This window comes from Equus przewalskii, chromosome 8, assembly GCF_037783145.1.
Source record: "Equus przewalskii isolate Varuska chromosome 8, EquPr2, whole genome shotgun sequence".
NCBI lineage: Eukaryota > Metazoa > Chordata > Mammalia > Perissodactyla > Equidae > Equus > Equus przewalskii.
The window spans coordinates 17,196,509-17,220,196 of NC_091838.1; the positions used below are offsets into that span (position 1 = coordinate 17,196,509).

At 37.8% G+C, this 23,688-nt stretch overlaps 1 protein-coding gene across 1 annotated transcript in view; it reads right to left on the reverse strand.

Annotated features, from left to right (window-relative positions):
- Positions 1-7,466: 7,466 nt before the first annotated feature.
- Positions 7,467-23,688, reverse strand: part of PREX2 (phosphatidylinositol-3,4,5-trisphosphate dependent Rac exchange factor 2) — a 277,989-nt gene continuing 261,767 nt past the window's right edge. The window contains exons 38-40 of the mRNA XM_070630503.1: positions 22,172-22,274; positions 18,485-18,552; positions 7,467-13,059 (exon numbers count right to left, since the gene is read on the reverse strand). Coding sequence (XP_070486604.1) covers positions 13,014-13,059; positions 18,485-18,552; positions 22,172-22,274 — 217 coding nt within the window. The 3' untranslated portion in view covers positions 7,467-13,013. The remainder of the gene's footprint in view (positions 13,060-18,484; positions 18,553-22,171; positions 22,275-23,688) is intronic.

Genomic DNA, 23,688 nt, shown 5'->3' on the forward strand with positions numbered 1-23,688 from the left:
CTTTTCTACAATATGGCTTCCCTTATGTCAACCTTGTCTGGAGCTGGTATCAATTTTTCTCAACCATTCCCTTAACTAATGTCAATGTAAAGGTTAATATAAGCTATTTGAGATAACTTTTCACTCCGCTTCTTCTCTAAAGGGGAATTTGGCATCATTTTTAGTTTGTCGCCCTGGGCTCAGGCATCTGATAACTCTGTTTGGTTTATGTCATAGACTTTGATGAAATGGTCCTGGCAAAAATGAAACTTAATCACAGTCCTTTCCCTTTTCTCCTCTGGTTGAGGAATAAAGTGACAGAAGGTTAAAGTCACTCCAAAAGATGCTTGAAACGTATCCTTGAAGCTCGAGAAAAGCGACAGGCAATGCCTTTTACATTTCTTCATGATTTATAACGTCAGATCTGAAAACACTGTGTAATGGCTTTCCATCATCTTCTTTTACTCAGAATGGCACAACACACATTTCTTTCTGAATTTTGGTTTTAAAGTGGACGTTCGAGGCCACTGACATTTATTAACTTAGGCAGTGATTACTATCCTGGTAATAATCATCTAGTTCTTCTACTGCTGATCTTTTATTTTATCCCCAAAGCAGTGGTCAGAATTACATGCTCCATCCATTGTTTAGGTCTGAATTCAAAATAGTGTGCCACAGACCTTCTTTACTCTGTTCACTTTTTAAGAATAATTTCATTCTATGGACAACAATGTGTGCAATTTAAATATAAAAATCTGCATTGTTTAGATAACCATACTGACATTTCCAACTCTTGGAGGATGTCCGATTATAAAATATGAAGCTCATGTTTGGATCATCAATCTGCCTATGCAGTGGGACTCCCAAACCTCCTTTCCCCTGAAACATAGTCTCCACCAAGGTTAGGCTCACATTGGAAACTTACAAGTGAGTAATGCATCTCCCGAAGTCAAAGCCAAATAAAAGAAGCCCATGATATGTATATTTCCATACCATTGCTGTGAAAAGCATTTACCTAATAGCTACATGGGAAAAAAACTAAGCACTTTCATTCTTAATAGAGAAATCAATCTTCATTGATCCGTTGCCTACAAGCTAACAAAACAAAATAGAGAAACAATTTTACACCATCTCCTACTCAAACTCCAGCTCCAGCTCTCTCTTTTCCTTTTCCATCAACTTTATAAGAAAAGTGATCTATATAGTTGCTTTGTTTTTCTCCTCTCTAGCTCAATATAGATAATCTACAATGAGCTTGTTTCTGGACCAAGTGTCTCTTTTAAAGATAACTACTTTCCTGTTCTAGTTTTAAAAGATCAGAAAATTCACAGAAGAGGAAATACACTGATAAACATGTCAAAGCAAGATAAAGCATGTAATTAGGTCTGGCACATGAATACTCTACTACTACTCTCTTAGCCATCTGGTGTTTATGCCTGCCCAGATTCCACTCCTTCTCTGGTAATATCATCCTGATTTTCTTTTGGGAATCCTCTGACAGCTCCCACTCTTAAACAAGAGATAGACAGTGTAATCCTGGTTTTGCCAATGATAGTGCAGCGCCTTGTGATTGGTTTAAGGGAAGTCGTGTGACTCCGACTAGGCCAATCAGAAGCAATGCAGGAATTTTGCTGCAACTTTTGGGTCTCTTCCATTGAAGTTGGTAAACTGTGTGAAAGAAAACCTTAGTGAAACTGGTGGAAAATTTGATATCATTAAGGGAGAGCTGGTCTGAGAAAGGGGCAAAAAAGAGGAAAGCAAAGTCAAGAGATGAAGAGAAGTTTCTGAGGACATAATTTTTTTTTTTTTTTTTTTTGGTGAGGAAGATTTACCCTGAACTAACATCCGTTGCTGATCTTCCTCTTTTTTTTTTTTTGCTTGACGAATATTAGCCCTGAGCTAACATCTGTGCCAATCTTCCTCTACCTTTTGTATGTGGGATACTGCCACAGCATGGCTGATGAGTGGAATAGGTCCACACTCAGGCTCTGACGAACCCACATACCGGGCTGCTGAAGTGGACTGCGTGGAACTTCAACCACTTGGCCATGGGCCAGCACCTGAAGACATCATTTTAACCCTGGGGTCTGGTCCTGCCGGGATATCCACCTACAGCATTTGACAGCTTTGCTTCATCCTTTTTATGTTTTGTTTTCATTGTTAAAGCCAGTCAGACTTTCTATCTATCACTTAGACTGAAAGAACTGGACTAATATGGATATCATCAAGTGTTGGTAAAGGTGCCAGGCATGGGCACGCTGGTGGGATGGTTAATTGCTATAATTTTTTTGAAAAATATTTTTTTGATCTTACAAACAGCATGTAAAACCTTTGCAAATAAACACAAAGAAAATAAAAAAATAAAAGTAATTCAAGGGCTAAATATCCTTTCAAATTCTCATTCTACTTATAATCATGCAATCATTTGACAACTCCCTCTTGAACTCCATTTTCTTGACTTCCATAACCACCCAATTTCTTGAATCTCCTCCTAACCATTTCAAATATTTCTCTTTGATTTTATCCACAATCTTTTTTCTTTTGCTTAAATTGTAGTATCCCAGAATTTTATCCTTAATTCTCTAGTCTCCTAACTCCATGTGCCCTTTGTGGGTGGCCATATTATTCACATACATTTTCTAAATTTCCAGTCTCCATCTTTTACTTAAAATTCAGACAGTTTTTTCCATTGAACTATTGGCTACCTCCATCTGGATGGCCTTAAATTCAATATGCTCCAAAGTATATATATTTTCTTTTCTCTCTAATCTGCAACTCATCGTGCCTTCCCTTATTAGTGGGGCCAATTGTCCAAGTCAAAATCTTTGGTGACATCCTTGATTATTTTCTTTAATTTACTTCCCCACATCCTATGGATTAACAAATCTTGTTAATTTGCCTCCTAAATATTCCTCACATCTCTCGTCTCTATTCTCCTTGATACTCTTTTGTTAAGACTTCCATCACTTCTCCTTTAGACCAAGATTCTCAAACCCAAGTGTGCAAAAAGAAACATCTGGAAAGCTTATTAAAAATGGAATCCCTAAGCTTAATCTTTCAAGAGATTCTGATGAACTTGGTCTGAGATCCCACTCAGAGAAACCCTATCTTGACTGTCATAACAGGCTTCTAACCACAGTGTCGTGAATGTAACCATTTTGATCATTTTATATGTTGACCTGCTTGAAGGCATCCAAAGGCTCCCCATTGCCCACAAGATAAACTACAAACTCCTTATTATGGCATACCCTGTGCTTTCAAATGGCAGCTAACCCCTCCAGTCCCATCTCTCTACTCCCCAGATAAGCCATCTGTCTGAAGAAAATGTCTCTGGAGAGGTCTTTCCTCCTCCTTGTAGCTTAGTTCAACCTCATAATAACACAGGGTTCTATTATCTACTGAACATGATAGGGGTGCTTGTAGGTGCCAGGCTCAGGGCTAAGTTCTTATCTACATTATCTCATTTAATTCATGTCACAACCCTGTAAAGTAAGTGTATTATTATTATTACAGTTTTACAGCTCAGTGAATCTGCGGGTCATAGAAGTAACTTGCCCATGGTCACGCAGCTATTAATTGCTGGAGTGGGCCTCTAAACCAGAGTACTAGACTGCCCATCTGGTCACAGGCTTGCCACACCTCTGAAATATGAGCTCCTCAAGGGGCCCCAAAGGGCGGGCAGGGTACTCAACCCCAACACCAAGCTTTCACATGGGACATTCAATTTGTGCAGTTGCCTTTCTGAATGAACGAATGCTAGGAGGGAGAAAGAATAAAGAAGGAAATCATCATGTTTATTAGCCTCTATCTCAAAATGTGATTTCATTTTCAGGAATATATTTTCCTTACTAATAAAGCTACCTGTAAAACTGCCATTTTGAGAGGCATTTAAAACTCATTCTATATTTTTAATTGAAAAATTTTGGGGGGGGGGTGAGGAAAACTGGTCCTGAGCTAACATCTGTTGCCAATCTTCCTCTATTTTGTTGCTGGGACACTGTCTCAGCATGGCTTCATGAGCAGTGCATAGGTCTGCACCCAGGACCTGAACCTGCAAATCCTGGGCCTCTGCAGCACAGCATGTGAACTTAACCACTATGCCACCTGGCTGGCCCCTTAATTGAAATTATTGTAGATTCATATGCAGCTAGTTATAAGAAATAATTTAGAGAAATCTTGTGTATCCTTTACCCAATTTTCCTGGAAAATAATATCTTGTAAAACTATAGGAGTTTCTCAATCAGCATATCAACATTGACACTGTCAAGATAAAGAACATTCCATAACCAAAAGGATCACTCTCGTCGTCCTTGTACAGCCATAATGCCCTTCCCCCCATCCACTGCTCTCTAATCTCTTCTCCATTTCTATAACTTTGCCATTTCAAGAATGCTATAGAAATGGAATCGTACAGTATGAAACCTTTTAACTGGGTTTTTTCAGAGTTCTTTATATAGTCTCAGACACCAGTAATTTGTCAGATATGTAGTTTGTAACTATTTTCTCCCAGTCTGTAACTTGTCTTTTCACCGTCTTCACATAGGTTTTAAAATAGAAAAAGTTTTAAATTTTGATAAGCTGTAATTTATCAACTTTTCCTTTTATGGATCTTGGTTTTTGTGCCAAGTCCAAGAACTCTATCCAGCCCCAGATTCCAAAGATTTCCTTTTATATTTCTTTCTAAAAGTTTTGTAATCTTACATGTAAGTCCCTGATCCATTTTGAGTTAGTTTTTGCACGAGGTGTAATGTTGAGTTCAAGGATGATTTTTATGTGTGTGGAAGTCCCATCGTTCTAGCACCATTTGTTGAAATGACTATCCTTCCTCTATTGAACTACTTTTGCAACTTTGTCAAAAATGTGAATCTATAATTGTCTCAAAATAAATGTTTAAAATGTGAAAAAACCCTGTTTAGCGGTGATGAAAATGTTTTGGAACTAGACAGAGATGACGGTTGCACAACATTGGGTAGGTACTAAATGCCGGTGAACTGTATACTTTAAATTGGTTGATTTTATGTTACGTGAATTTTACTTTAATTAAAAAAAAGTGAAAACAAAGCTTATCCTAGCTAACTTTCCAACCAACATTTTATACAATTCAAATACGTTTTTCAAAGGCTGTGTATAAAAAGCTCTTTTTATATCATCATTGCGCCTATTCTTTTGTGTTTGGTTACAGTTTCCAGATCCTTCATTGCTAGTTAGGTAACAAACTAATGTGCAGCCTCCGAGGTAAACGTATTTAACTGAGAGCCAACATGTGGGCAACGCGAGCAGCAGCAGTTTTTAGTAGACCCAGTATTCTTGGCACTCAATCCCGGCGTGTCCTTAGTCATTCTTCGAGCATCATTCATATCCTCGTCTTCATCCTTCTGAACTAAAATGCCCTAAACAGAACACTGCATTATATCATGTGGTGCTCACTGCCCTTTTCTCTGAGCACACAGCCCTGGAAGAACATATTTTACCACTTTTCTGGCAGGGAGTTCACGGGCCTCTCCTAAATGAAAGCAACACAGTGCGTCAAGGGCACAGAGTCTAAGAACTCTGTGACTTGCTGAATTTCTAGACAGTCTTGTACTGAAACTTCCTTCAATATAACCACTTTAATTAACAGGGAAGGGGCCCACATTTAGATCTGGAAAATTCCTGATCCCAAGGAATCTTGGAGATGACCTGACGGTTGATATTATCAAGACTTAGCTTCAAACACCCAGTGAAATATTTGCCTCCTGATCATGTTCAAATGGCCAACCAATGGAAGTCTCGAAGACTCCACATACAGCATATTTTTAAATATTCTTTGTGAGTCTTTTACTTTTAGGTCATCTAACTCAAGATACCCTGGGCATGATCACTGAGAATTACAAATTTGGTTCAGAAAACATGGCAAACTAGAGCCAAGTTTTGACGTGATAAAGTGTCCTCTACTCCACTATCTCCTCATACCACAGAGCTGGAATGATTAGAAAGGAGATATTTGCATTTCTCTATGGAATAAGCTCTTCCCGGCTCCTAAAATCCTGAACCTAGATGAACTGGGAAACAATAAAAGTAACAATATCTCAACCTGCTTTTAATTCTAATCTTCTGTCACTGTTCATATGTCAGTATTTGTCATTTCTTCCTTTAAGCTTTCACAGCACCCCCCTCAGGAAAGGCTGCGCCATCTCCTATTAACGTATTTACCTTTATTTCCCCCTTCGTGTTTTCATGAAATTTCCAAAATAGTTTTCTCATATTGTGCTTTGCTGAATATGTGTATTCCAAGAAAATATTAACAAATATCTTCTAGTAAGTTTAGGAAACACGGCATACCATCTCTCTCCTCCAAGGTCATGATTTTCATAATTACATTAAAAGGTCAGAGAAATCCTACATTAAAGAAACCTGTTTAATTCTGTGTTTCTTGAACTTATTTTGACCACGAAATACTTTGTGTGTGTGTTTATGTTTGTGTGTATCTCACTGAATGGCATCTCTGCAACAGTGGGGCCTGGAGTGCTTTTCTAAAACAGCCTTTGCTTGCGGATTCCATTTTCTTTGTGTTCCTGCATTAAATTTGCAATCTCAGAGTACACCAGCAATCTCCACAAAGTAAAATCTAGTTATCGGTTTTTGTTTCCTCCAATGATTATTTCTTTTGACTTTTCAGAGGTAGCCTACCAATCGACAACATACACATTTTTTAGTCCAAACTTCTTAGCCTGGCATTCAGAGACCAACAGCATCCAGACCCAACCTTCTTTTCTAGCCATATCTCTTTCTAATCTGCAAATCTTAATCCTCTCTCCAGACTGATCCACTCACCATCTCACCAAAGCATCTGTTGCATTTGCATCTCACTGCACTCATTCATGCTGTTCTCCCTAACATGGTTGCCATTCCCTTCTATTGCTTAATCTGAGGCATCCTGAAGGCTGACCTAGCCTTCTCTCATCATTTTTGTCTTTTCGTATCAGTGTCTTCCCCTTCTAGACTATAAATGCAATAAGGGCAAGAATCATATATGTGTTTCTAAATACTAAATATCCAGCTTAGTTCAGTACCTGGTAAGTAATTCCTAGATGCCCAATAAAGAGATGTTGCACTGAATCTAAATTCTTTGAATTTCTCTAGTACACATTTCTCATTGCCTTGCCTCTCATTTTGTATTAGTGTGTATTGTCTTATGTAGGTAGTTACCATTTTGGTTTTTGTACTGTGTTAACCACCTATATATACCAAGTTCTTTAACTGCAAAGTTTGGGAATTATATGCATTTATAACACCCTCAGCAACTAGGACAGGGGCTTATACACAGCAACCATTGAATAAATCTTGATAGATTGCCTAGCTAATTCAGGGAACAGCACAAGTCCCATCTTTCTATCGTGCCTATGAATTCTTAAAGGGTGAAAAATCCATGTTTCATGGATTTTTGTCTTCCAAACAGGTAAGAACATGATATGAATTGGTTAAATTTAAACGGATAGAAACTGAAATGGTCATACTACATTTCACTTTATTATTATTGACATTTATGATACAATGTTACTATTATAGTCTTTTATGCAGCCAAAAATAAATGATATACATAATACACTTTGATCACTGTAAGCATACATAAAATACTGAGTGATTGAAACTATGTTACATGCATATTTTACAAAGAAAAATAGCCTACTATAACAACATTCAGCTGAAATTTGTCATTATATTTTGAATGTTATACAATGTTAAATATGGATAGATTCAAAGGAATTACTATTTATAGAACCAATTTGATATTTTATTATTTAAAATAATGAATACTATGTAAATGAATACTTATAAAAATATTTTTTAAGCAAAAAGCTATGTTCTACTTATTTTCTTTTTTGTACTTGGCAGTTACAAAAATATAGATTCATCTGAAACTCTAATAAATTTGCTTGAGGCATTAGATATTCAAATTTAAATGTATGTTTTCTAAAGCATTTTACCGACTTAGTATTCTTGACTTCATACTGTATATATACCTACATGGTATTAGAATAGGTTTGTATTACAAATAATGTCATTTCAAGTAAAAGATACAGGCAGTCAGTAACACAGAAGAGATATGTGAAGGTTGTCCAGCCAAACATATCTGACACACAAATGAGGCCCACCGGCCATGGCTTGTACAAAGCGAATTCTCAAACACATTCGTTGAATGAATACACTAGTAGATGACATTTATTCTGTTATTTGCACCCCAAGCTAACTATCCAAAGATTTCTATTTCTAGGACAAATGTCACTTAAAAATTCAACAATTTTGTTCTTAATCAGCTACTTCTTCAGGATGGCAAAGCCAGGCAAATTGACTTGGGATCAAGTAGCAAACTAGTGTCAGTGACCCAAAGATGCACTACCAGGTATGCTTTCTGCATATTTAGATAGCTCTGATGTCCACAGAACAGACATCCAATATATTGAACAACTCCATTTTACATATCTTCATACAAAACAGGAAATAAGAATCCAAGTAAGTTTTATAATGTATTTTCATAAAGACAAAAAGTAGGAAATATATATTTATAAATGTATATATAGATGTAGCTATCTATATCTTAGTAGACTTAGTAGATTTTAGATCTCTCTTCTCAGGGAGAGGAGCAAGCCATCCTGAGTGAAGTGGGCCACGTGTCTACGTAGCAACAGCTAGAGGATGCATAGCCATCCTTCCACAGTCTTCCTCGCATGTGCAACTTGGGCATATGAATGCTAAGAACACTGTTAAAGGCAAAGCTCTGAAGCAGGAAAATTTTTCTAAAACCAAAGACTCACCATAATAACTATTACGGGATGCTGCACCGAGGAAGGCTGTGGCCACTACATATGACAGGAATTAGTCTGAGCCCATTCTTAGCCCAGACTCCTCTTGTAACTTTTCCCCGCTTATTCCCCTCCATGGAGGGTGAAACTTTTCTGAGGCCCATCCCTAAAACGACAAAAATTTGCCAGAAAACAGAATATTTTTCTTAATCAAAGTTTAGATCATCCTAAGCCATTTCAAAAGCTTTTGCTTTCATACTTAAGCAGGACAACTGACAATTCATTCAACAAACTGGTTAACATATATACATGTTAATAAAATGACTACTGTTGGCTTTGAGAAAGTAATTAAACTATAATTTACTACAATAATTCACTTAAAATAAGTTTTAAAAAATTAAACATAGGTTCTAAAAATTCAGAAGCAATTTAGTCATATACCAAAGGTTAGTTTCAATATTAGTAAATACCACTAGTGAAGAAAATCTAAAAACGACCTTTAAAGTAAAATGTAAAGCAAAATAAAGTTATTCATTTTAAATTGCAATATTATGTTTTTCAAAAATAAACCTGAATAAAAATACGCCTGCTAATCTGCACTAAATCATGCTACAAAGGAAAAGATCTACATAAACTAATGAAAAAATGCTTTAGTATTTTAAAGACACATGTATTATTTTTAAATACATAGAGTAACTAACTCTCAACTGAATGTTTCCAGTCAATAAATATTAATTTTGACTATAACACGTATGTGCCCAAAGGGTTGAAAACAGTTTGTTTTCTTAAATTAGTTAATATGCCCCTCAGGATTTGTTTACCCATTCATTTCCTTGGCTTTTACAGTCAGTGCCAAGGTCAACTTCATTTCATTCTGAATTTAACTAATACAAAATTTAAATTAATAGACTCAGAATCAATCTCAGTACAATGGCATATATCTTATAGTATCATGAGAAATAAACCTAATTTTAAATTGAACATTGTTGCTACAAGAAGAATGGCCATTGAAGGCACTGGGAATCTGAGACATCGCAAAAATATGATTTAAGGAGACAGAAAATAATGTGAGACTTCTAGGATTGGGATATTGGTTCATAAAACAAAGGTTAGACTCTAAAATCAACATTACATATCCATTATAATGAAAACTAGTAGGGAATTTCTTTCTTTCTCTCTTCCTCTGTTTCTTCTTTCTTTCTTCCTTGTTAAATAGTAATGAAAATAGATGTAAAATTCCTGTCTCCTCCCATTGCTCATACTTTTAATATTATATTAAATTTTGTAATATTTAATATTAGAAAACTTTATAAGATATAATGGAATGTTTAAGATGTATTGATTATGAATTACTAGTTAACGATTATTTTTGCATCAGGTCTCATGTTAAGAACCAAAATTTCTATGCACAAGCTTCCCTTTTAGGTGGAGAGAGGCAGCTGTCCAAACCCAGAACGTGGAAGAACTGTTAGCAGGCTTCAGGAACATTTAAAGGTACACTGGTTGCAGAGGAGCATGTCAGCATTTAAGTAAAGCCATTCAAAAAACTCAAGGCCGGTTAAATGTCCAATGTCACACAGAGGTATGTTGTGGTATTGAAAAATTGTCTTCATCCATTCATTTATTAGACATTTTTTACTGTTATCATTGTTGTGGGATCATAGCCAAATTTTACGTGATGTACAATTCCAGACTTTCCAAACATATCTAAAACTGTTCTCTTCAATTATGAGGAATCTAATCTATATTTTTTTCAGATTGCAATGGCATTGGGTTACCTCCAAATGCACATCCAAAATGGTAAAATGTCCAGGAGATCCTACGATTCTCATATCTTAAAAAGATTTTACATATTTCCATTACATATTTTAAATATTTCCATTCAGTCTTTTTCTCAGTATAAGATGTATAATTTAATGGCAACAGATCCCACTTAACTCCAACTTTACTAGCAAATAATTGGTAATATTACAATAGCTCTTATATTAACAATGAGAAGCAGCATAGTGTATTCAGGAGGCAGACTTCCTGGGTTCAAACAAATCCTGGTTCTGTCACTTGTCAGCTGTGTGGTCTTGGGCAAGTCACTGGGTTGTTCTTTGCTTCAGTTCTCCAACTGTAACATGGGGGTGATGAAAAGAGTACCACCCCACGTCGTTGTTATGAGGATCAGTGAGGCAAAAACAGCGAAGTACGGGTAACGTACTCAGAGGTAATGCCCGGCAACTAGAAACTACTTGAGTGTTAGCTACCATTTTTATCACAATCAAAAATCACAGTGACTGCTGATAATGAGTCATTACTAACTTCTGAGCATTTAACAAATGCAGAGCACTCTGACAGATGATACACTTACACTGTTTAAGCCTTAAAACAATGTTAAGCACATCCTATTATATAGAGATTACATCCTTAAAAATATGCTAATCTGTGAATACTAAAATAGCAGATAATTTCCCCAACGAAACACAACAAAGTACAACTGAAATGTTTAAGCGACCCCTTCGTGCCTCTAATGAGGATGGACTGCTTCCAGGATGATGGTTAGGAAACAGTAACAACAATATGAAAAGTACTTGCTAGTTAATCAGTTTCCTTCATTCATTAGCCCTGTAGTAAATGTAGTCAAAGTTTCAGTACAGGAAAGTCACAATTTACTAATGTCATGGACCGTCAGGATCACTTGCTGATAACATCAAGAATATTAAATCTCTGAAAGTTAAGGATATACTTAATAAAGAGACGTACATTAAGGTCATATCTTCATTCAATTCAAAGTGTTCAACTTCTTCTTTGAAAATTCTGATGTTGGTCTTTATTTTTCATTCTACATATGGACTTATCACAAAAATCTTTGAGTGCTTCTGTGCCAAATAACAATTATTCCCTTGACCAGTACATAAACACCTCATACATATATAACATGGTATTTCTATTATTCAATACACAACTGCTAGTGATGAAGGTTTTTAATGACAATTTGAAAATCACTATCAAATTTCAGAAATTAAAATTTAATAATAGTTTGTATATACTTTAGTTATGAAAAGCATTTCACATACTAAATAAGTCTAAATCTGTATAATTATCACAACCATAGTAAGGGCATTTTAATTGTTTTGAAAATTATAGATTTAAAATCAGTATTACTGTATTTATGATGCTAAAAAACAATGTTATTTTATCAATGTAAAAATGATAAACATTACGTACACTTTAGAACGAAAACAGAATACACCTGTGCTTCCGTAAATTAAGGTCTGTAACAGTCTTTTTAAAGTTTAACAAATAAAGCTTTATTTTCATATCTTATACATTTACCTTGATAGAAAAATACTGAGTGTGGTGTATTCTCTTAAGAGTCTGATATCTCATGTGAAAGCCTTGCTAAAACGAAGAGTTTTAGGTATCTTTCCAAGTTAAAGACTGAATTTTTAAATAGGCTTATATTTCCCTCCTTCACCCGAGTCTCCTCTCCTGTCCCTCCCTGATCCCCTTCTCTCCGCACCCCCTGGCCACCCATGGCACAGCACCAGCATACATGGCCCAAGGAAGCCAGCCCATTTCAGAGACCAACGACAACACCGGCTCGCTGGGACTGTCTGTGAGCATAAAGGATATCTGGAAGCAGCTGGAAGAAGGTCTTGCTGGAGGCCTCAGTTAGCTCTCTTCTCTACTGGGAAATATGCCCTTAGGAGAAAGAGCAAAGGGTGCTTGTCACCTCCCACACAGAAACGACTTCCTCTGATGCAAGCGGGAGACTGAAAACCTACGGCACCCAGTTGACACTGTCTGTAACATTTTTGTAGGATGATCTGGAAAGGGCGGCCACGTTTCTTGAGTGACAGACTTCTTCAAATGGAAATAGCCATTATTACATGGTTACATTCGGAGACGATGAAAACAAACACCACAAAATAATTTTAATAAATGGGAGAAGAGGCACGATGGTTAACTTCATCTCTGATATTTTTTCTGTAATTTCCATGGATGAATTTTACTCTAAAAATGAACAGTTCATGTCAAAACAGAGAGAGATCAGTTTGCAAAGTGGAGCTGTCTGCATGAAGTCCTACCCATTTCCACCACAAATATCTAAGTACAAGGCTGAACGTTTGTTATTTACACGATGGGGAAAGATTTAGAGAAAAAATGCATTCCTTTATCGTGGGTGGAGAAGATTCGCCAGCGTGTCCTTTGTCTAGCCCAGTGCTTAGAGCTTCCGCTTTTCTGGATCCTTGGGATTTCTCTTCATTCTTCTCCAGCCGCGGGAGGTGGCTCACACAGCTTGTACAGCCTAGAAAAGGCAAGGGAAAGAGTGACAATGGCCCAGCGTATTGACATTACCTGAGATGTTTCTATTTTTATAAAAAATACATTGACAACAATTTCCTTGTTTGAGAGTCACGATCGTATTGCCTATTTCCCTAAAAACTGCATATGAATTAGCGAACTCCAAAATTTCCATTCTATTATTTAGAAAACACCAATGTCTCTTTGCACATCTGGATGACTATCGATTAACAAATGCTGCCAATTTTACACCAGCTGCTTCTGTTTCAGCGCTGCCAACCCCAGCTGTTCACCTTGCTCGTAGCAAAATCGATTTTCCGAATTCTAGGATACGATATTATTATGATAATTACCATCACGTCTATCATGATTATATTGTAGCCAGATAGTACCTATCTCAACGGGGTGTACTGATTTGCTGACCAGTTTTAGAAATTTGCTTCATTTTGTACCACCCCACTGGTACAGGCAGTTGGTTAGGGATAGGCTGACGTGGCAGAGTCCTGTGGCCTGAATATGAAAGGCACAATTTGCTGGTGTTTCCTAAGGAAGATCCACCTAGCTCTGCCCATCCCCTACTCACCAGTCAATAGAATCAGGTGGAGACTCAAGTGGGTCAAAAAATCCATTTGAACTAGTGGAGATGCCTGGAGGTGCTCCCTCATTACATCCCAGGTCTACTTGTTTGAGACCATGTGGCACTGAGGCAAAGCTCGGGGGACCGAACTAAGATTACACAAACTCTAGGGCTCCACATTCTCTGAAATGGTTGAATCCTAATTCCAGAACCAAAGTGAAGAGGGACATAACAGACGTAACAGCGATGGCACAGGGCATACCCAGGATTTAAAGCATAGCCTGAGAATGTATCAGCTGACCTAAAGCGGCTGGCGGTTGGACTATGCCTGTCATCCTCAGAAGGGCCCATGGCCATGCCGGGCAGACTTCAGAGCTTAGTCTGATGATCTGAAAATATAAGGTGCAGATTTCAACTTTGCTCCTTTTTAAAAGCACTCCACACCTAGCGGCAGCTGTGGGAATTCACTCCCTTTTACACATAAAATTGAACACACTTTAAATGACTTGTTGACAAATTCAGCAAATTATGAGTTTCCTCTCCCTTCAACATTTAATCTCATGCTAATTCTAAATCGAAGAAGCAAGAATGAGAAAGATTCAATATCGTGTTGGAAACCTGGTTAACAAAATGGACTTTCCTGGTCTGGAAACACATAGAAGAAGTTATTGCCTCGGGAGGTTTGCAAAATGCATTTCAAGTCTGAAAGGTGGTTAATACTCTGCATGTCGGCTCCATGGAAGAAAATGAATCCTGAAATAAGGACATCTCACATCAGAAAAGCATATTTCATTCTTCCCGGAGAAAAGAATACATTAAATTGAGCTGGTCTACTTCAAAGCTGCTTTTGCAGCCGAAGGGTATAGCGTTGTTTCAAATTGCATTCCCAGAGCTGGAATAATGGAAGGCTTGGCAAGTTCTCTTCCTCTTTAGTTTCTATCCTCTTACTTCCCTGACAGTGCTGCCAAACGAGTGAAAAGCACAGTGGCCCTACTCAGGGCGAACAGACAGTAAGCTGGGTGGCAAATGCCTCACCCTGTGAGATCTGAGCCATCACAAGCCATTACCTTCCACTGCACCTAATGTAACTAATGCCACTGGGCAGAGGAGTCTCTGAAATGTCTGCCTTGCAAATTGGTGAAAAGGCTGCTCCCTGTGACCACCTAATGAAGTAATAGCTCTGTGCACTGTGGAGCTGGGCAGACTCAGCTTCAGTGAGGCTTCCTGGAAGGGACTCGGGGTTATTTGAGTTCAGACACATTTGTAATGGAAACTGCGGGGCTTTGGGAATTTACAACGGGCAGAGGAAGTTTGGAAGTAAAATGGAATAGGTAAGAGCTGGACTTTGGCTCTGCACCGAGGCATTTGGTTTTTGGCAGCTAAATTCTTAGGTAACAGGAGGCCTTAGTTGGCCCAACGTTTTGGGGCCCTTGCTGTATTCTCACTCCACGCACACCCACCAGTGGCCCTGCATGAAAAAGGGTTGTTTCTGGCTCCAGTTTCTCCTTGTCCTGTCTGAGCTCAGGCGGCCATCTTGGAGCTGGTATTTCCAGCCCAAATCCAAATGGGCAGAGAGCAGAACTTTCCAACTTCAGTCTACAGATTACACCCTTCATCTTTCTGTCCCAGGTAATTCTGCCCATCTCCTAGATGAGAAATTGTCTCAGAGGATAGAGGACCTGACTAAACAAGGTCATACAGCAGGACCTGGGTCTCAAAACCTTGTTTTCACTTTTAGCCACTATAGCATGCTGCCTCCCAGTTACACAAACAAAGAAAATCAAGCTTTTACACACAACAGTTTCTGGATTTTGTAATGGAAGAGAAAATAAGACCAGTGTGCCACTACATCTGGGATGTAATATTTGGTTCTTGATGAAGATATGACTATTGTTTTGAAGAGCCAATGTATGAAGTTAGGAGGAAGAATGGTGTTTGTACTGCTCACAAAGAAACTCCAGATGGATGGTCCATTGAGCCTTAGTCGTGATATTACCACGTTGAGTTCATCATCTTTTCCCTACCCATGTTCTTTTTCCTGTATCTGCTATCTCCATGACTAGAACCATACACCCCTTGTCACCCAAGCCAAAGATCAGGTGATCATCCTAGCATCTTCCTTTTCCCTAACCTCCTTCAACCAAGTGGTGTCCAAAGACTACAAATTCTGTCTTCTAAATATGTCTCTAATCCATTCTCTCATCCTCATCTTCAATACTACAATAATCTCCTTTCGAACTCCTGCCTTCAGTCTTAGCTGTCCTCAGATGGATACTCCTAAGCTTTCCAGAGAGAGATTCTAGAATTTAAATCCTCCTGATGGTAAGATTGTTTCTTAATGCTTCCCTTGTCCTCAGGTGAAAATGAAAACTCTTGTATGTCTCCTCCTGATCCAGCCCCTGCCTGTGTCGCTGGCCTCACTTTGCATCTTCCTTAAATCACATTCAACCATCAGTCATAGGGATCTAGCTGTGGTTCTCAGAATGCGACGGGTTCTCTGGGTGTTGCTGCCGTTCCATCAGCTCCACTGGACACCTATGACCATGCTAACTGGCCAGGAATACTCTGGAACCTCCCCTCTCCATCCTGCAGCTGAGTTACGTGCCTCTTCCTTGTGTTCTCAATAGGCAATCTCTGCCTGCTTCTGTCCCAGTTCTTACACGCCATCTACCGTTTTTATTTTACGCAATGGTCACTCTACGGCACCTCACTGACTGGTGGGAGTGCCTATGTCTTTATCTCTAGTTTTTAATAAAGCACCTGCCATCCACAAACATAGCAGCAATTCAATACATGCTTGCTGAGTGAATTTAAAAAAATGAAAGAAAGTGACAGGAAAACTATGATAGAGATTGTTTGGGGATTTGAACCAAATATTATCTCAGCAAACCTTATCTCCATGAAGACCTTTCCAGAAACATTACCCCGGATTTGCCTATGGACGGCCTCGCCTTGAGAGCTGAATGGGTTCTTCAATTTGCTGTCTTTGGGGCAGGAATCTTGGTTTCCACGCTGGTCCTCAGCACTCTCCCGCACTTTCCTCAGAGAGCTTCTCACATCTGACCTTTTCTTACAGATAGGTTTTCTCTAACTGAAAGCTCCTTGAGGGCCGGAACTATTCGATCTCATGTTGATGTTCTCATGGGACATAGCAGAGCGCTTTGCACTTCTTAAGTTTTCAATAAATATTTGTAGAATAAGTGTAAGAATAGATAAAAAATAAAATTTAGACATTACTCCAGATTTCTCTCTCAGGGCTATTATTCTCTTGTAAACACTGTCAACTTTACAGCTGGCACATTTTATTGTGTTCCATTTCAAGCGTTTTAAAACATAACCCAATAAAGAAAAAAGCGAGTTTATCAGTTTCTTTTCTTGTATTCAGCTTGCACTTTGGTTTATTGATCATGATGCTGAAGTCTTATCGTAACCCCACTGTTTATTAGTGTTTATAAGCTCTAGCTAAGACGACCTTCATGAGCCATTATCTTGTTTTCTTATTGGAACTTTAACACTTCACTGGGTCTATTATCCAAATATACCATGTCTGCTCAAGGTGCCAGAGAGAGAATGCCGATGTGAAAGGATTCTTTAGCAACAGAAAGTCTTAGATTCTGATCCAATCAACTATGAAAGATAACATTAACAAGACTTCAGGATTAAATAGAGTTAGGAGTCCGCACTAAAAATAAATGCAATTAGAACATGAGTGCTCAATCCATTTTCAGGGAGAAAATATATTTTCCCTTTTGAAAGTCCTTTCACTGCCCACATAGTTTTCCAGAAAGAAATATAACTTCATAAATGCTCCAGTCATCATTCTGACTCCGGTAACTGCTTGTAAATGGAAACAGAGAGTATCTTGTCTGTGACAGTGCTTGGAGGAATTTGCTTTTTCTTAAAATGAAAATGTATAAAAACAATCAAATGTAAAAGGAATTGTTTAGCTTTGCCCTACTTCAAGATAGATGACTGCCTACCCTAACGTCATCAGGGAAATCAAATTAATGACATTTCTTTGATGGCTGTTCCCATGTTCATTTATTTTAAAGTTGTATTAGAGTCCTTTCTTATGATGATGTATGAACTTTGAATATTTGGTACAATAACAAACAAAAAACTCACTCATTGATTTATTCATTGACACGTTCTTGAAGTCAGTTCAGATATTCGATGTCTGCACTATGTAGGCACTATGATGAGCAAAATAAAATCAAAAAACATATTCCTTGCCTCCAGAAAATTCATATTTAGGTTGGGCAAAGAGATATGTAACAATATATTGCAACACAATATGATAAGGGCTATAATATCAATATTCAGGATGCTAAGGGAGCACAAAGAAGAAGGAAACTCAGCCAAGACTTCTGGGGGAAAATGACATGTAAGTTGGGTTCTGTGGTTAAATAGGAGTTTTTCATACAGACACAGTTGAGAAAGGCAATCATGCCAGAGGGAACAGCATGTACAATCATAAAAGAATAAATGAAAATGGCATTTTCGTAGTTTGGCACAGTTGGAATACAGATTTTAGTAGTACCTATGTGGACTTTTGTTTTTGAATTCAACCATGTTTTTGAATTATTCTACTGTAAAATGGAAATAATGTCAAGACTTCCATCTCTACCTGCTCCCTCTAAGTGTGCTTCACCTAAATTCCATTTAATTCTGAGATCATTTATGTCTAATCACATTCAGCCACAGAGTGTTTACAAGGCCAAGGCCAATTTCCATCATTACAGTCAGTACTATCCTGGGCATACCCTGGAGCAGTTGCATTAGCTGTGAGTGACATTGCCTGGGACATGGCGGCAAGTGCTTTGGAAAAGAGCAGATCTGGGGAGTCCCTTACCTCGGAGCAGACTGTGGGGTCCGGTCTCTGACTCCCAAATTCTTTGCTGTGTTCTGAACTCTTGCTCCCTGAAAGAATTAAGGAAAATCACTTTAAGCTCTACATTGTATTAGTAATTATTTAACATCCTACTAACATTTGAGTGTAGAATATTTATTCCAACTATTTAACATCAAGAGAGACTGGATGAGGAGGAAGAGAGAAATTGCATCTGAGCATTTTCAAAATTAATCCTTTTTTTTTTTTTTGCTGAGGAAGAGTTGCCCTGAGCTAAGATGTGTTGCCAATTTTCCTCTTTTTGCTTAAAGAATATTAGCTCTGAACTAACATCTGTGCCAATCTTCCTCTATTTAGTATGTGGGTTGCCACCATAGTGTGGCTGCCAATGAGTGGTGTAGGTCCAGGCCTGGGAACCAAACCCAGGCCACTCTTAACCAGGAGGCCACAGGACCAGCCCCCTCAAAAATTAATGCTTTTAAGAATCAAAATACATTGATATATTGTTTCAAAGGATTGATATTTATTTCAATAGCCATATAAATCATTCAAAATAAGTTTAAATAACAGCTCCCTGTTCACTATCTTATCTACGTCTTTATTTCCTAGAAGCAATGAACACTTAAGATGCTGAAAATAGGAAATGAGCAGGCTATAAACATTTGTTCTGTGTCCATACTTTCGTAGAACAGAAATCACATTCTACCGTACTCACATGCCTGTTTTGTCCTATGCTGAATAGTATTATCAAGATATCATAGTATTTATCAAGAAAATGTTTTCTTAAAAGTACTAAAGCAATTTCTGGACACTACATGAGCATGTGGATCTCTGAAATGAAAGAATTCTGCCTCAAAGTTTCTAGTACAAGGACAATGTATTTGAGCAATGAAAAAGTCTTTGCAGACTGTCAGCTTCATGAATGAAGCTATAACCATTGTTCCGATCCTAATGGGGATTAGTTACTACACAGAACCAAACACCAGGGTTTGGGACTGAGAATAGAAGAAGGAGGTGGTTTGAAAGACTCTGAAGCTCTCTCTCCTGCTACCAAATTCTGACCCACAGCAAGGGAAGAAAGAAAAGGAGAAAAGGAAAAAAGAAAAAAAAAAAAGGAGTATTTTCTCAAGATGGACCAAATAAAGAAAAGGGGTGGGGTGGTAAAAAGACAGATGGGATGGAATGTAGGAATTGCAATTAAGCAGTTAAAAGACTTCTTTATTTTGAAGTAATTTCAGACTTCGAGAAAAGTTGTAAAAGCAGAACACAGTTCACACACTTTACCCAGTATATCAACTCCCTCTCACGTCAACCCTTTGCTTGACCAGAGAATGATGATCAAAACCAGGCAACCAATTCTAATTGAAAATCAACAATTCTAACCAATTGCACTTAGAAGTAAGAACAAGAAATCATGCTGAAAAGCTGCTTCTTCCTGAAAAAGAAACTGAAGATCTTAGAAAATATTATTCATTAACCTGGCAAATATTCTAATCATTTGGTCTCTGGAAAGCTGAGTCTAAATGGTTGAAAGACAAAAAGGACAGAAGAGTTAGGTCTCTGATTCACACGTGTTCTAACTACTCAGATCCCATGTGGGTAAGAGTTGGCTTGCAGACTGGACCCCAGCCCTTAGTCCCATCGCCTGTAACTCCTGACACCGGAAAGAGGACTGGCAATAGAACGAATATTTCAAGTCTTTCCTGGGCACCAGTCTACTCCAATTTCTCTAAAGAGAGAGCCCCAGGCTCTATGATCCTTCACAAAGAAGGTGGAAGTCAGTTCTTTGTCTCTCAGAACCAACTGGAGATGTCACAACTTGGAACAGAGAAACAAGCAACAAAGGAAGGAAGCTGCATATTCTAAATGTACTTATTTAAAAAAAAAACTGGGAGGAAGGAGTGAGAAATACTGAAAAATAGTGCAGTTTAGAAATTAACTAGGATTTCCCAAGGAACTTCATAACTTTTAAGTCTTTTAAAATTATATTTTATAAATATATAATAATCCCTATTAATAATATATGTAAATATATGTATATTATATTTTAAAGAGGTTTGCACCACTTAAGTCATTAAGGCCTACATCATATTGTTTTTACTTTTCCTCTCTCTCTTTTATCTATCTCCTTTTTCAGTTGTAAGAAGTTAAAGGTTTTGATTATTCAAATCCATATACTAAGAATGCACATGTAGCCAACTCATAATTTCTGCCTTACTTGATTATTCTGCAGAGGGTTAATATCAGTCTCTTAGTCTCACCATAAACCATCGTTTTGAGATGGTTCCTCCAAGTCTGACTGCAAACTTACTCAAATAGAAACAGAGCAAAACAGAAAGCTTAGTCTCTCTCTGTATGTTTTAGCACACAAATCCCATCCCTGGTGTGGATAATCACAAGTTTACTTTGATCTACTTTTTAAAACCAAATTTGTATATCCACCCCAAAAATTCTTCCAAAACCTGCTGGCATTTGCATCTGTATTTACCCTTTCCAGCTGAACCACAGTGTGTCACGTGCTTCTCCTGGATCTAACCTTTACTTAGCAAATCCCTCTTGAACCTTGGGAGATCTTGGTTTTCAATTTTCAGCTTTGGGGTTCCCAACCCAAAGCATCAATGTACATGCATTCATTGTACCTTATCTCTGCTTTGCAGACGCCAAGCCGGTGCTGGCCTCACCCGCACTGCTTCCATGGATTTTTTTTTTTGTGGTTTGGTTGACATTCTGTAGTGTAATCTTGGGAGCAAACCTACAGGGATTTTTATGTTTGCCTAAGAGTTAGAATCTAAGTCTTTAGTAAATAAAGCAGTCATAACTATAAAAGTAGATCCTAAAAATTAAGTCACTCACTATCCTTGGGCAATGCAAACCAGGTCAGCAAGTAGAGAGATTTGTTAAATCAATTTTCTGTGGTAGCCCTGAGAAAATGTGGCAGAATAAAATATAAAATTGATGTTTTCCAAATTCTTTTGTCTTTTCACTAAGTTGTGTCTTTTCTACTAGATTAAGCACCTTTTCCTAATATTCAGTAAACTGGAGGTTAGTGCATTTTTCCTGTTACCCTCCTAAAGAATTTTAAGGGTTAAAAACCAAACTATCACACTTAAACAATCATTGGGTTATTGTATCGAAAGTTTATTCTCTTTATAAGACAGTATGTTCTCACCCATAAGTACTTCAGTGACCTACAGGCAGTCCAAAGGCTGTTATTCATCCTCTGAAGGAAAATTTGAAGTATGTTCTTTATCTTCAGAATAATGTATAAACTGCTTAGCACTTAGTGGAATTCCCTTTGAGATCTCTAGAAGCAGGGAGGGCCCTCAATTCTTTCCTCTTCTTCCTTGTCCCCACTCCCTCCACAATCTATTCCCCAAGCCTTATAAGATCACCTGCCATCACAGAAAATACCACGCGTCCTTTCATCTGGTCCTTCACAGCAGCCCCAATCCACTCCCTTCAGGTTCTCTCTTAGACATCCCTTTTTCCAGGTTGGCTGAGTTTCTTGGAGAACCTCATATCAACTGCACTGTTTTCTTTCCTGAGAGTGTTTCTTGTTCACACTTACCCTCTGAATCTGGACAAGTGTCGGTCACATCCAGGTACCTGTCAGACACCTCATAAATGACCAAAGGAACCTTCAAATCCAGGTCCTGTCAAACAACTCCCTAAAACATGTGTGACACTTACCTGCTTCCGCATCACATCTGTGGCCTGCATGATGTAGCGAGGGGGCAGGCCATGGCTTCTGGCCAGGATGATGGCCTGTTCCAGCGTCACACTCAGGGTGCACCTGTGTGCAAAGACAAGGGCATGTCAAATCCCACGGGTTCTTGTTATGCACTTCAAGACAGTTTGGGTTACTAACGAAGGGGAGCAGAATATGCCACCGCAAAATCTCCCTCCTCCGAGAGTTGCTCATTTCTTTGGGTATCTCCCAGGTATCCATGAGGTACACATGTGAATAAACTTCGGTTTGTTTTTTTCATGTTAATCTGTATTTCACTACAGGGCTCTCAGCTCAGAACTCAGAAGGGTAGAGGGAAAATTATTTTTCCTCCCCTACACTAATTTCAGAATCAAAAAGTGCCAAAAATCAGAGCGACTAGACAATGAACCATTGAGTTTTCTACATAAAACACTTGTTTAAAAACAGACTCTAGAGCTACACTGTTGGGGCCCTATATTATGTATTTAAATTTAAGACAAACCCGTAATGAACTATATTTGTGAGAGAGTTTATAGACAGAAAATTAAATAAGCAGAATTATAATAAATTTTATCAGATATCATTCTTTACTGATATTTCACGTAACTTAAATGACTTCCTAGTATTTTTCATTCATGTCTACATATTGATAGTTAACAGATTTATGCCCAATATCTTAGAAATAAATAGCTGAAACTAATATTCACTAAGATCAGAAATGATTTTTTTAAAAAGTGTGTTTCTTGGGCCCAATCTAAAAGACTGTAAAATTTTCAAAGGGAACTTTTAAGTAGTTATGTAGGAATGCAAAGCCCAGATTAGCCATGAGAAAATGCAGAACTCAGTGATCAGTGAGGCTTCGTCTTCTTCTTTCCCTTTAAGGCATTTCTTTTCTGTTCTTCCACATTTTTCTCTACAGCAGCTCTTAGAGCCTGTGTTTATTTGTTCATATTTTCAGGTGCTGGTCTCTGAACTGTTTTTCAGGAGTACTTTTTGCATACATTTAATTAAAATGTTCCTTACTTTTAGATGTTTTTCCTAAAATTCATATTAGCAAATTTAATTTTACTTCATTTTTCAATGTATTTTGATTGTGTTTTCTCCATTTTTGCATTTAAATCCTTGCAGTTTGGTGTTTTACACATGTATTTTTCTAGACCTGTTTAGTTTTTCCCGACAAACAAAAGTTCTACATGCAATTGCTTACATGTGAGGCACATCTAACTCATTTATCCCTGGTTCTGAGGCTGCACTACAGAAGCCCAACACATCTGGTAGACTTTGATACTGATGAATTAAGAAAAGGAGGAGAAAGGGATTTAAAACATTACTGCTGTAATTTTAGAAAGAACCTGACAAAGTGCACCTGTATTATGATACAGAATTGCAATCTAAGGACAGACATGTCAAGTTCCATTGGCTGTTAAATGACTTGAAAAGAAGCTTCCTCATTAACAAGACAGAGAACTCTCTAGAAAGCATTACTAAAACACATTCC